This window comes from Dryas octopetala, chromosome 7 (assembly GCF_963921425.1).
Source record: "Dryas octopetala chromosome 7, drDryOcto1.1, whole genome shotgun sequence".
Taxonomy (NCBI): Eukaryota; Viridiplantae; Streptophyta; class Magnoliopsida; order Rosales; family Rosaceae; genus Dryas; species Dryas octopetala.
The window spans coordinates 5,511,997-5,524,257 of record NC_141372.1 but is presented as its reverse complement, the minus strand read 5'-3'; the positions used below and the strand labels follow the sequence as shown (position 1 = coordinate 5,524,257).

Genomic DNA, 12,261 nt, shown 5'->3' with positions numbered 1-12,261 from the left:
ATTAAATGCAGAAGATTGGATAGCTGTCTGTCTGTCAGTCTTTTGAGGCTGTGGGTCCCAACATTCCTTTGTTGCTTACGTGGCACTTAAATAGAACATCTCGGAACAGAATTGGGACGACACGAGTCGTATGTTAACGAAACCCGGCCCACTTGGGTTTTGTACTAGTAAAAGTGAAAATATACTTAAAACAGAAATCGAACTAATAAAAGCCCAAAAATCCTCCAAAACCCTAGAAGCTCTGTTTCAGTGTTTCTCTCTCTACCTTTCCTTCCTCTATTCGCTTTCGCTCTTTCGAAGCACACACACAACCTCTCTTTCGCACAATAATGGCGACGGCTTCTTTGGACGAAGAAACTTCGAAGAAAGTGCTTCGACAGGTTCGAATTCAAAGGCTTCCTCCTACGTTTGATTGATTATTTTGGAATTCGTGAAAATCGAGCTAAATTTGAACTCTCCTCTGAAAAAACTAACTGTGTTTGCAGGTTGAGTTTTACTTCAGCGACAGCAATCTTCCGAGAGACGATTTTCTCAAGAAGTCTATAAGCGAAAGCGAAGATGGATGTATCCTTAATTTTCAATTCCTCTACTATTTCTCTGTGCATATATATATGAGCTTGGAAACTCTGGTTCTGAGCTTTTCATGTCTATTTCAATCACTTTTAGTTTTAGGCTTTGAATTTGTGAGTTATGGTTGACCTTGACTGACTGTCACTCGTAGTGGTTAGCTTGGCTTTGTTATGTTCGTTTACTCGGATGAGAAATCATCTCAATTTGGGGGATGTGAAGGCAGACGGTGTCCCCGAAGCTAGCATAAAGGCTGTCGCCGAAACTCTCAGAAAATCTTCTTCTCTAAAGCTTTCGGAAGACGGTGAGTTTTTACTGGTTCTCACTCTTCTGTTCGTTCACCAATACAATGCAAGTAAAAAAAGGGAGAATAGGAATACAATTTGAATAAAAAAAATGAGTCCTTTTTCTTTAATTAATAAATTTTGTGATCTTTTGGTGATTTTTGTGTTACAGGGAAAAGGGTTGGTAGGGCTACTGAAATCACGAAGCCGGAGGAGGTAATCGAGCAGGTAGACATAAGAACAGTAGCTGCTTCACCGTTTGAGTATGATGTCAAGCTTGAAGATGTGGAAACTGTTTTTGGACAATTTGCCAAGGTATTGGTTGCTGCTCCATTATTATGATTTGCATAGGTTGTAGAGCAAATGAGGTCATTCATGTGACTTGCATAATAGATTAAGCTAGTGACACGATGTACTGTAAAATTGTTGTTCTTATCTATTTAAGGTTGTAAGTGTAAGAATTTGTTCTCAATTGTTTCAGGTTAACAGTGTGAGGCTGCCTCGCCATGTGGCAGATAAAAAGTTATTTTGTGGCACTGCTTTGGTAGAGTTTTCAACAGAGGAAGATGCCAATAAGATTCTGGAGCAAACTTTGGAGTATGCAGGTGTTAAGTTAGACCTAAAACCAAAGTAAGTTTCTCTTATAGCAGTCATTCTCATGCAAACAAATTTTTATTTGAGTATTTCCTGTATGTTCTTTTGAATTAAATGTCCCTTTGACAGATATATCATATGATCTTTATTTGAGTGTGTGCAAGTTCTTACTTGTAAATATGTACCATATGTCTGATTCAGGAAGGATTTTGACAATGAGAGAGCAAGAGAGACAGAGGAATATGAGAAGTCTCGGCCTCTCACAAATTCAAATCGCAAGAATACCCCAAAAGCAGAGCCAGAGTAAGTAGATAACACTATTTGATTTCCAGGTTCTTTCCCTTTGTGGTGTTTACCTGCTTACTTTCACTTATGATGAGTACAGCTACCCTAAAGGCTTAGTTGTTGCATTCAAGTTAAAGAGCTTGTCTGAAAATAATAATGGTTGCAAAACCGATGGACGCCTTGATTCCTCGGAGAATGCTGCTGAAGAAACAGAAAAGGTGTCAGAAGATGTTAACAGAGATAATGAAGAAGAAAAAATCTCTGGAGAGGATGTTGAGAAGGAGAATAAGGAAAATGTTGACGAGAAAAATAGTGTGGATGAGGAAGGAAAGGAAAATGAAGATGGGGAAAAGCCTTCTGAAGAAAAACCTAATACTGCTGCCTCGTACAAGGATAACATGGATGTCGTTTTGCGTGAGGATTTGAAGGCTGTCTTCCAAAAATTTGGCACTATAAAGGTATCTTATGATTTTCTCTTACTCTTTAGCTGAGATTTGTTTTGCCTTGGTTCTCATTAATTACTGATATTCATTAAGAACTTTTGGTGCTTAATGCTTTTGTGTTTTATCCATCCCTTTTTTTGGGTGTATTAGCATTATTGGCTATTTGGCCCTCTTATCTTCATGCTCCTGATCTCCATCCTGAACCCTTGAAAGCTCACTTGTGATACACTTAGATGTGAAGAAATTCCTATTCCAAGTAGCCCATATTCTAGTTGGTATTATGCATGATTGTTTGTATTCTTGTTGGTATTATGCATGATTGTTTGTATTCTTGTTGGTTTGTTCTGACATTCATACATTTGTTTCTGTTACTTGAAGTACATTGATTTCAAGATGGGTGAAGAATCAGGATACATTCGGTTTGAAGAACCTGAAGCAGCTCAGAAAGCTCGTGCCGCTGCAGTCCTTACTGAACAAGGGGGTCTGGTTGTGAAGAATTACATTGCTACTTTGGAACCAGTCAGCGGTAGGCAGCAACCTTCATCTTTGTTTTATTCGTAGTGGTTATCCAGGAGTTTGATTTTGCATGATACCAGTTCACTCTCTTATTCTACGAATGTTTTATTTTCCCCTGTTATGCTTTCAGGTGAGGCTGAAAAGGAGTACTGGACCCTCTTCCGAGGTAATCAAGAAAGGTACCGTGACAGCAAGGGCAACCGGGGAAGGTTAGTATAAGTGTACTGCTTTTCCTTTTCCGTTATTTTTTTTCGTTCGTGTTCTGATTTTGTTGGGATTTAATCTGACAATCGTTTCCGTTTTTCCATTTGTTTCTTTGCTTACCAGGGGAGGCAAAAATCATAGGGGGGGTTGGAAACATGGTCGCTCAAGGGACAATGAGAATGCAGGAGGTCGCCCAAATAAATCCCGGAGATTTTGAGCTAACAAGAAGCCATCCATAAATCTCAAACAAGTTTTGGGGTCAATTTTGTGCAATACCGTTTAGAGATTTTAGGCAAATAGATAAGCAAATCTCTTTTTTTATCGCCTGGGGTCTCTTTAGCTAAGTTGGGTTTTTTTTGCTTTGTTTTGAACAAATAATATATTTCCAATCCCTGTCAGTGTAACTCGAATAATTTAATTTAATTTTTTCCTGACTTTTTGATTATTTTTTCTTTGCCCATATTTTGAAAATTCATATTTCATTGAGATCTTTCATAAAATCAAGATCATGAAACTTGCATCATAAAATTATAAAAAATTTGATATCTTGGCAACTTTTTAGTATTATTTTTTTGGCCTGAAGTAACTTTATCTGTTTGATCCATTTGTGATGACTAGGTAAAATCATCATTTAGTAATGTAACAAGGCACCGTGAAACGTACGTAGCATATCCATTTCTCCCCCTCTTAGTATTATTAATTATCAAACAAAAATATGTAATGAATAATGACTAGCACCTTTTAAATTCCATCTGTCTCTCCAATTCTTTTTTAATAAACCTTCCCTCTAAATGAAAAATCCCCAAAAAAAAATCACCGAAATAAATCAACAAATTCCCAATTATTTAAAGGGTCATTTACAGAGAAATTAATAAAATATTTTATAATTACATATTAGTCAATGTACTATTTCATAATATCAATTTATTCACTATTGACTAATATAAAATAAATAAGGGATTAATATTATTTTGCTCTCTAAACTATTACACACACTTGTATCAATTTGGTCTCAAAATTTCTAATTCAGAAAATTAAGAACTCAAAACTTTTTTAATTTTGTCAATTGAGATTATTCCGTCAATTTACACATTTTTCATCAAAATTTTTGTTTGCATAGCACCATATGTCGATCACGTGAGGTCATTTTTAAGGGCAAAATGGTCCATTCCATTTAGATCTTACCATTTCTCCCTCATGCACAATTTTTTCCTCCCTCATTTCCTGCTAAATTTGAATGAAAAATGTGTAAACTGACGAAATAACCTCAATTAGTAAAACTGAAAAAAATAAATCAGATACTTTAATTTTCTAAATTAGAAGTCTGAGGACCAAACTGATACAAGTGTAATAGTCTAAAAAGTAAAATGACATTAATCCCTTGAAATAATAAATCTTGAAAACGTGCCCACCTTTCTAAATTTCAAATAAGTAAATACCATCTACTTACATATTGTAGACGTCAGCAAAGTGTACTTTTCCACTTTTAAAAATTCTAAATATGGTGACTATGTGATAATTACTGATTTTGAATCACACAATCATTTGATTCGTAATAAGTGATTTTGTGACAGTTACGAATTTGAATTATTAACTGTGTGACAATTATTAAATTTGAGTCACCAAATTTAATTAATAATTGTGTAGCAGTCATCGAATTTGAAAACTACTAGAAGGGATAGCAAAGTTACCATTTGGGTTAAGAATATAATTTCCTAATTGAATATTAAATGACATAACGAAATAGGGTGGCTCATTGACCATTGTGGGGTAAAAATATGCAATCGATTGACCAATATGATAAACGAAAAAAATTATTGACTATTATGCAATTTTAAATTTTTTTATTAATTTATTCGTAATTTGCTATTATTTGAATTGGTCAACGGACAATAAATAATCAAGTGGATTTTTGGTGGATAGGAAATTAGGAATACTTAGAAAATTGAATTTTGCTTTAATTTTTCACCGGAAAACACCAGCATCCAGATTACAATTTCAAATCCTAATAATTGCCCAAAAATAGAATAAAAAGAAAAAAGAAAAAGTAAAAAGAGACGAGTCGACGAGATATCTACTTGTCCGTTGAACTTTTTAAAAAATAGACGGCAAAGTAGGTCTAGGATGGCCTGCTTCATTCATACGTGTCAAAATCTAAACTGTCCGTTCTCTCAAACCTGCTCGACCTTTAATCCCCAGGTTTGAAACTCCATAGTCCGCCCCTTTATGTTTGAATAGAGCTCCGGACCGTTTCACTCTCTCTCTCTACTCTGCACTGTGTGTGCAGATCTCTCTCTCTTTCAAATTTTGCATTTCTTGGTTCCGATCTTCAAATGCGCACCTTTTCGATCGTACCGTCGGCTTTCTCTCTCCGTGGACTCTCTGTACTTCGCCTTGGAACCACACTTCGGTCAGTGTCTGTCTTAGGGTTTTCATTTTTGACTAAATTTGATCTTTGTTATATTGATCCTAACATTTCGTTCAAGTCGATCAATTTTATGAAGCTTTCCTGGAGCACCAGTTTTTCTGTGAATGTTGGATTTGTTCAAATTTGAATTTTTTGATAATTTGTTTCGTGTCTAAGGGCTTAATCTGTTGGATTTTGACGTATGTCTCATTGATTTTCATTTAAATTTGAATTTGATATACTCCTTTTTCACAAAATTACTCAATCCCATTTTTGAGTTTGAATTTCCAGCACTGACTTTTTTTGTTTAATTGTGAATTTTGTGTTTTGGATGTTTCAAAATATAATTTGTTATGCTTGAGTTTATAGGGTACTTAGCTTTCTGTGTCATTCATGTTCTTTAATGGTCTATGGGGCGTAGGGTGTGGTCCTTTGAGTATTATGTCAATTTTGATTTGATTTGTGAGCTTTTCGCCTGGAGTTACTAACTTGCCTGAATCAAACCACAATTCAGCTTGAATTCTTCAATTCTTGATTTGTAGTTTTTCCATTCTCCACGGGGCTTCAATTTTGAGCATAATGTCTCTAAATTTGATCATTTCTCATGCTTTTTTTTTTTAAAGCCTGTGGATCTGCTGTGCAAGAAGATTGGTCCTACCGTTTGATAGGTGATTATAATGATTTGGAGTGCAAATATTGGAGAAAATCGTTGTCGAGTAGGAATCGGGGTATGTAGCTTTACCTGCCTGTTGTTAAACTATGGACGGTGACAGAACAAATTCTACTCCTTCAGAAGGGCTCGGTGACAGTATTCAGAAAGCTCGAGCTCTCCATGGGTAATTCTGTTAAAGAATTTTCAGTCTTGTTTTTTAGATGTCAGCTCCGGTTGTCCCTTTTTTTTTTCATTTTACTTTATATATTCAACAGCTTAATATAATTTACTTCATGTTTATTCCTTTCAACTTACTGGATCATCTTCGACTGGTGAAAGAGGGATAAAGTACTGTAAAGATGTTTTCAGTAGTCGGTACTTTCAGGGTTTGCTAACTAAAGTGCATATGTTTATTGTTACTTCACACCTTTTCTTAGTAGTCAGATCCTTGTTACTTGGATATGTTCAGTGTGCCATTCATGTGTCTATTATTAAATTTGCATTAAATTAGAGGTGATTCTTAAAAATGGGCAAATGGAAAAATTGTATTTAAAACCTTGGTTTTCTTATCATGACTCCAAATATTTGAGGTCTTCTATGTCTTAGAACTCTCTGTCTCTCTGTCTGTCTCTCTCTCTCTCTCTCTGTCTCTCTCTCTCTCTCTGTCTCTCTGTCTCTCTCTCTCTCTCTCTCACACACACACACACACACACACACAGAAGTAGATTTTTCCTTTTGTTTTAGAATGGTAAGATTCACCTCAATTGAGAAAATCTCCTCATTTAATGACTCAAGTTTTTCTTACATTGTGTAACTCTTTTGTAGGAGGACTAGTGGGCCTACAAGGCGTTCTACAAAAGGACAATGGACGCCTGAAGAGGTAAATTTGATTTTAAGAGAAAAAATAATCACAAAGATCCATAAGTGAATAGCTTTGTTGTATGTAAACACCTGAAGTAAAAGCAACTGATGTACCTCGGCCCTTCGTACCTTATTTAGAAGAAAATGGATTCTTGTAGTTCAAATTATTTTAGCTGCTCTATTTGGTATATTACTAATGATTTCAGTTCCCATTCATTTTCATTACACTTTCTTATTTAGATGCATCTTTTTTTATTCATTTTATTTTTGGAGTTTGTAGTGCATATGATTCATTTTATATGTATTCAGGATGAGATTTTGAGGAGGGCAGTTCAGCGTTTTAAAGGAAAGAATTGGAAAAAAATAGGTATTATTGTGGAACTAATGTTAATCATTTTGATCTTAGTTGGTGCTACTTTTTACCGAAGTATGTTCTGTGCATTGCACATTGTTTAATTGTGAATCTTGGCTATTTGTAGCGGAGTGTTTCAAGGATCGGACTGATGTGCAATGCCTGCATAGGTGGCAAAAAGTCTTGAATCCGGAACTGGTCAAAGGTCCATGGTCTAAAGAGGTGATCCACACTAGTGCATCTTATTTTTGTGTCAATTTCCTGTCTGCATTTTGTTATTGGCAATGTTTGTGTCAGATCAAATGAATATTCCTCTTTTGATATTTAATGTTTCCTTACTAGTTTGTTTTTGCAAAATTGATTAGGAGGATGAAATTATTATTGAATTGGTGAAAAAATATGGCCCAAAAAAGTGGTCCACTATTGCACAGCATTTACCTGGACGTATTGGTAAGCAATGCCGGGAAAGGTATGATAATAGAATTTCTTGTAGATGATTTCACTGATACGGTCCACCAGGATCAGATACTGCATGTTAACCCTTAGTGGAGGGCTATTGTAACGATTTACTGTTTGATTATTTATCATATTTTGCTGTTCTAGTATCTGTTTCTTTTGCTTACCATGTTGAAACTAATTTTAGGTGGCATAATCATCTTAATCCTGGCATAAACAAAGAAGCATGGACACAGGAAGAAGAGTTGGCTCTGATACGTGCTCATCAAATGTATGGGAACAAATGGGCAGAGCTAACGAAGTACTTGCCTGGAAGGTATGCCCGTTCGTTATCTGAAGAGGCAAAGAGACCTACTTAAATTTGAAAAGTTCAAATGTTTTCCTTATCTACTATTGGCGTGTGTGCACTTCCTGGCGTGTGTCCACAGCATTGTATTTTTGTAAAAGGTTTTTAGTGAATAAATAAAATTAGTTTCTCTTTTTTTAAAAACAAGAACTGGATTTTCTTCTATTCTGGTGCACTAGCAACAGTTGTGATAAATTTATGCTTGCATGGTCAACAGGACAGACAATGCTATAAAAAATCACTGGAACAGTTCTGTGAAAAAGAAGTTGGATTCTTACTTGAAGTCGGGTTTACTTCAACAGTTTCAAGGACTGCCTCATGTTGGACATCAAAACCAACCCATGGCCTCGTCTTCTTCGAGAATACAGAGCAGTGGAGATGATAGTGGTCCCAAAGGTGCAGAAGCAGAAGAAATTTCAGAATGCAGTCAAGAATCAACTGTTGCTGGTTGCTTTCAGTCTGCAAATGAAATGGCTAATTTGGTATTACATAATAGAGGGGAATTGCAGATAACTGAAGTATCTCGTTTAGGAAATGACCCAAGCTCCAGTCCGGCTTCTTGTTCAGAACCATATTACCCATCTATGGGAGATGCGACTTTTTCCATCCCAGAAATACCTCCTGAAATGGTTTGCTCTTCCAAATTCTTAGAGCAAAATTTCTCACATGATGCTGGAACTTCGATGAGTGGGGATTTCCAGTTTAATTTGCATGAGTTACCTATTATTTCTCCGCTAGAATTGGGGCAGGAGTCATCAAGGATGCATACCCATTGTATGAGTTCTAATGAGAGCCATGAAGTGGCAAATGTTCCATTTCAAACTTCTAATGGGTTTAATGCTTCTACTTCCATGGGGAATATGGCTGTGGGTTCAGTTAAATCAGAGCACATGTTGATATCTGACGACGAGTGTTGCAGGGTCTTATTTTCAGAGGCAATGAATGATGGATGTTTTGCCCCTAGAGATTTTACGAATGGCTCAAACATGGCTGATTTGGGTGAATGCACAGATTCATTACTTTTACAATCATCAAACCTCCAGATGTCTGAAACGGGAAGAACTTCATCTTCACAAGTATATTGTCCTTTGACCTCTAATGTAATTGGAAATTCATGCTTTCAAGTATTTACTGCTCATGATGGTCTTATGTTTGCTGGCGAACCTAATCATTTATTCAGAGTTCAAGAACAAGAGTATGCCACAAGTTCAAATGACAGATTCATCTATACTAATGACTCTGCCAGTTCTCCCTGCAATGATGGTGCAGATAAGACAGGAATGCACGAACAATCAGATCTGGTTAAGGATTCTTCAAAGTTAGTCCCTGTGAATACATTTGATTCGGGATTGGATATGCAAACCTGTCCTTCTGTGGATGTGAGATCAAATGTGCAAACAGAACAGCTGGATGCCGGAGCTCTGTGTTATGAGCCTCCTCGTTTTCCAAGCTTGGATATTCCATTTTTTAGTTGTGATCTTATACAATCTGGTAGTGACATGCAGCAAGAATATAGTCCCCTTGGCATTCGTCAGCTGATGTCTTCTATGAATTGCCACACTCCATATAGGTTATGGGACTCGCCATCTCGTGATGATAGCCCTGATGCTGTGCTGAAAAGTGCTGCTAAAACTTTTACAGGTACACCATCCATTTTGAAGAAACGGCACCGAGAGTTGTTGTCTCCATTGTCACCATTGTCAGATCGAAGAATTGATAAAAAGCTTGGGACTGACGTGACCTCCAATTTGGCCAGAGATTTTTCACGTTTAGATGTTATGTTTGATGACAGTGTGACACACAAAGTGCCTTCACCCTCTCCATCTTCTAATCAAAATAGAAACTCCGATGCCCCCCCTGAAGATAAAGAGAATAAGGATATCATTGAAATCAGAATAGAAAAAGGAACTGATAGCACTGCAATATCAGCTGACAGAATTGCACAGAAAGATTTTGATGACAGTGAATCCCAGGAAAAGACAAAGCAAGGAACTGCTGATGTTGATGCTAAGACTAAGGTTGATGTTTCACAAATTGTGAGTTTCTCTTACCTTTCTTTTTACATATAACCTTTTTTATCAGGAAATTGCTGGCTTACTATACTGTGATTCTTTTTCAGGCCAAGTATATTACTAGTCAGTCACCTAATGTAGGTGGATTTTATTTTGCATTTGTCTGTAATATTAAACTCTCATTATTTCTTTCAGGAGCAACAGCCTTCTAGAGTACTTGTTGAACACAACACAAATGATCTGCTATTGTATTCTCCTGATCTAGTTGGCTGCAAAGCTGAAAAAGTCTTTGGCTCAAGTGCTAGAACTCCTAGAAGTCAGTATCGTAAAAGCTTGGAAGCGACACCAAATCCAAATCCAGGAGTCCCATCTAAATCTTTTACTGCAAAACAATGTGCATCTGTTAACTCCCCTACCATATGTGTGAAGAAGCAGGAAAGTTTTTCAGTTGCAGAGACATGCATACAATCTGATTCTTTGCCAGCCCCCCAAGAGACAACTAATGATAATGCTGGGAACAGTGCCAGTATTGAAACCATGTAAGTTCTGTCATCATCATTTCTCCCTGCGTATATGGGTTGGCTATATCTGTTGGTTGTCCTTTGTTGTGAAGTCTAATTTTTGAACTCTGTGTTGCCTTTTGATTTCTTGTGCTAGAATACTATCAATATCTGATGGGTTTCTTTGATGATGGGTATTGTTTCTAGATTTGGTGATACTCCGTTTAAAAGAAGTATTGAGTCCCCTTCTGCATGGAAATCTCCATGGTTTATCAACTCCTTTATACCTGGCCCGAGGGTTGATACTGAAATATCAATTGAGGTACCATATCACACAAGTTCTGGCAGATGATTATCTTCTCAAATGATGTGCTAGATGTGTTTTCTAATTCATACATGGGATTTCTCTGCAGGATATAGGGTTTTTCATGAGCCCAGGAGATCGAAGCTACGATGCCATTGGGTTGATGAAACAGATAGGCGAGCAGACTGCAGCTGCGTATGCCAATGCCCAGGAAGTTTTGGGAAATGAAACTCCTGAAACATTATTCAAGGAAAGACGCAAGGACCATGGCATTGGGGAGCTGGAGAACAATCGTGCACCACCTAATCAGCCGGGGAGTAGTTCCCATTTGGCTCCAGACACTTTGGTATGATTAGTTTTACACAATTTCATGAGCATTGTGGTTTGATGTTTTCTTTTTCTTATCAATGTTGTGAAATGAGGTGATGATATGTGAATCTTTGTAGGTGGAGCGTCGCACCCTTGACTTTAGCGAGTGCGGGACACCCGGGAAGGGAACAGAAAACGTAAAGTCCTCGAATGCTAAAAGCTTCTCAAGTCCATCTACTTATTTGCTCAAGGGATGCAGATGATCACAGGGGCGCAACATACAAGGGACTAAGACTGGCCTGGCCCTTGCCAACTTTTGGAAAAAAAAGAAAAAAAGAATTAATATAAGTTGTAGAATACCAATATGTTAAGCATGTGTGTCATTTGTAAAAAAAAATTCTTTCTCTTTTATTTTATTTTTCTCATGAACATTATAATTAAATGAAAAGCCAGACAATTCAAATCTCACAACGTTATACTTGATCTTTATTGCTATGGCCTATGGGTAATAGGAGGGCAAAAAAAAAAAAAAGAGCAATGTGCTTCAGAAAAAAAGAAAAAGAAAAAAGAAAGAACAGATATTAACAGTCTAATTATTGAAACTGGCCATATATTGTCACAATGACATATTCGATTTAAAAATTTATGACATCATGTTAAGTTCAAAATTATAAAATTTCTTAATTAAATTTGAGAACTCCAAAATTTTTGAAGTTTCAACAAAAATATTCCGAATACTATTGCATTTGAAATATTAATAGTAAAGGGATTAATACCATTTTGCTCCCCCGATTATTACACTTGTATCAGTTTGCTCCCCAGACTTCTAATTTGGAAAATTAAGGACTCTGACTTTTTCAATTTTGCCAATTGAGGTTCTTTTGTCAATTTACACATTTTTTATCCAAATCTTTGAGGGCAAAATGGTCCCTTCCAATTAGATCTTATCATTTTTTCCTCATGCATCATTTTTCCTCTTTTATTTCTTGCTAAATTTTGCTTGATCATCTCGACATTTTAGATGAAAAATGTATAAATTGACGGAATAACCTTAATTGGCAAAATTGAAAAAGTCATGGTCCTTAATTTTCCAAATTAGAAGTCTGGGGAGCAAACTGATACATGTGTAATAGTCTGGGGAACAAAATGACATTAATCCCTAATAGTAA

The 12,261-nt window shown here is 36.4% G+C and overlaps 2 protein-coding genes across 2 annotated transcripts; both read left to right on the top strand.

Annotated features, from left to right (window-relative positions):
- Positions 1-220: 220 nt before the first annotated feature.
- LA1 (La protein 1) lies at positions 221-3,322 on the top strand. Its single transcript, XM_086250995.1, has 10 exons — positions 221-380; positions 486-564; positions 722-871; positions 1,024-1,166; positions 1,333-1,481; positions 1,647-1,748; positions 1,831-2,188; positions 2,552-2,699; positions 2,820-2,898; positions 3,017-3,322. The coding sequence occupies exons 1-10, from the start codon at positions 330-332 to the stop codon at positions 3,108-3,110; spliced, it is 1,353 nt and encodes a 450-aa protein (XP_086107121.1). The 5' UTR covers positions 221-329; the 3' UTR covers positions 3,111-3,322.
- A 1,826-nt stretch (positions 3,323-5,148) lies between these two features.
- LOC147278903 (transcription factor MYB3R-1-like) lies at positions 5,149-11,541 on the top strand. Its single transcript, XM_086250212.1, has 12 exons — positions 5,149-5,303; positions 5,924-6,136; positions 6,778-6,832; positions 7,123-7,180; positions 7,293-7,387; positions 7,531-7,634; positions 7,809-7,937; positions 8,185-10,003; positions 10,175-10,518; positions 10,687-10,801; positions 10,893-11,129; positions 11,230-11,541. The coding sequence occupies exons 2-12, from the start codon at positions 6,060-6,062 to the stop codon at positions 11,353-11,355; spliced, it is 3,159 nt and encodes a 1,052-aa protein (XP_086106338.1). The 5' UTR covers positions 5,149-5,303; positions 5,924-6,059; the 3' UTR covers positions 11,356-11,541.
- The last annotated feature ends 720 nt before the right edge of the window (positions 11,542-12,261 follow it).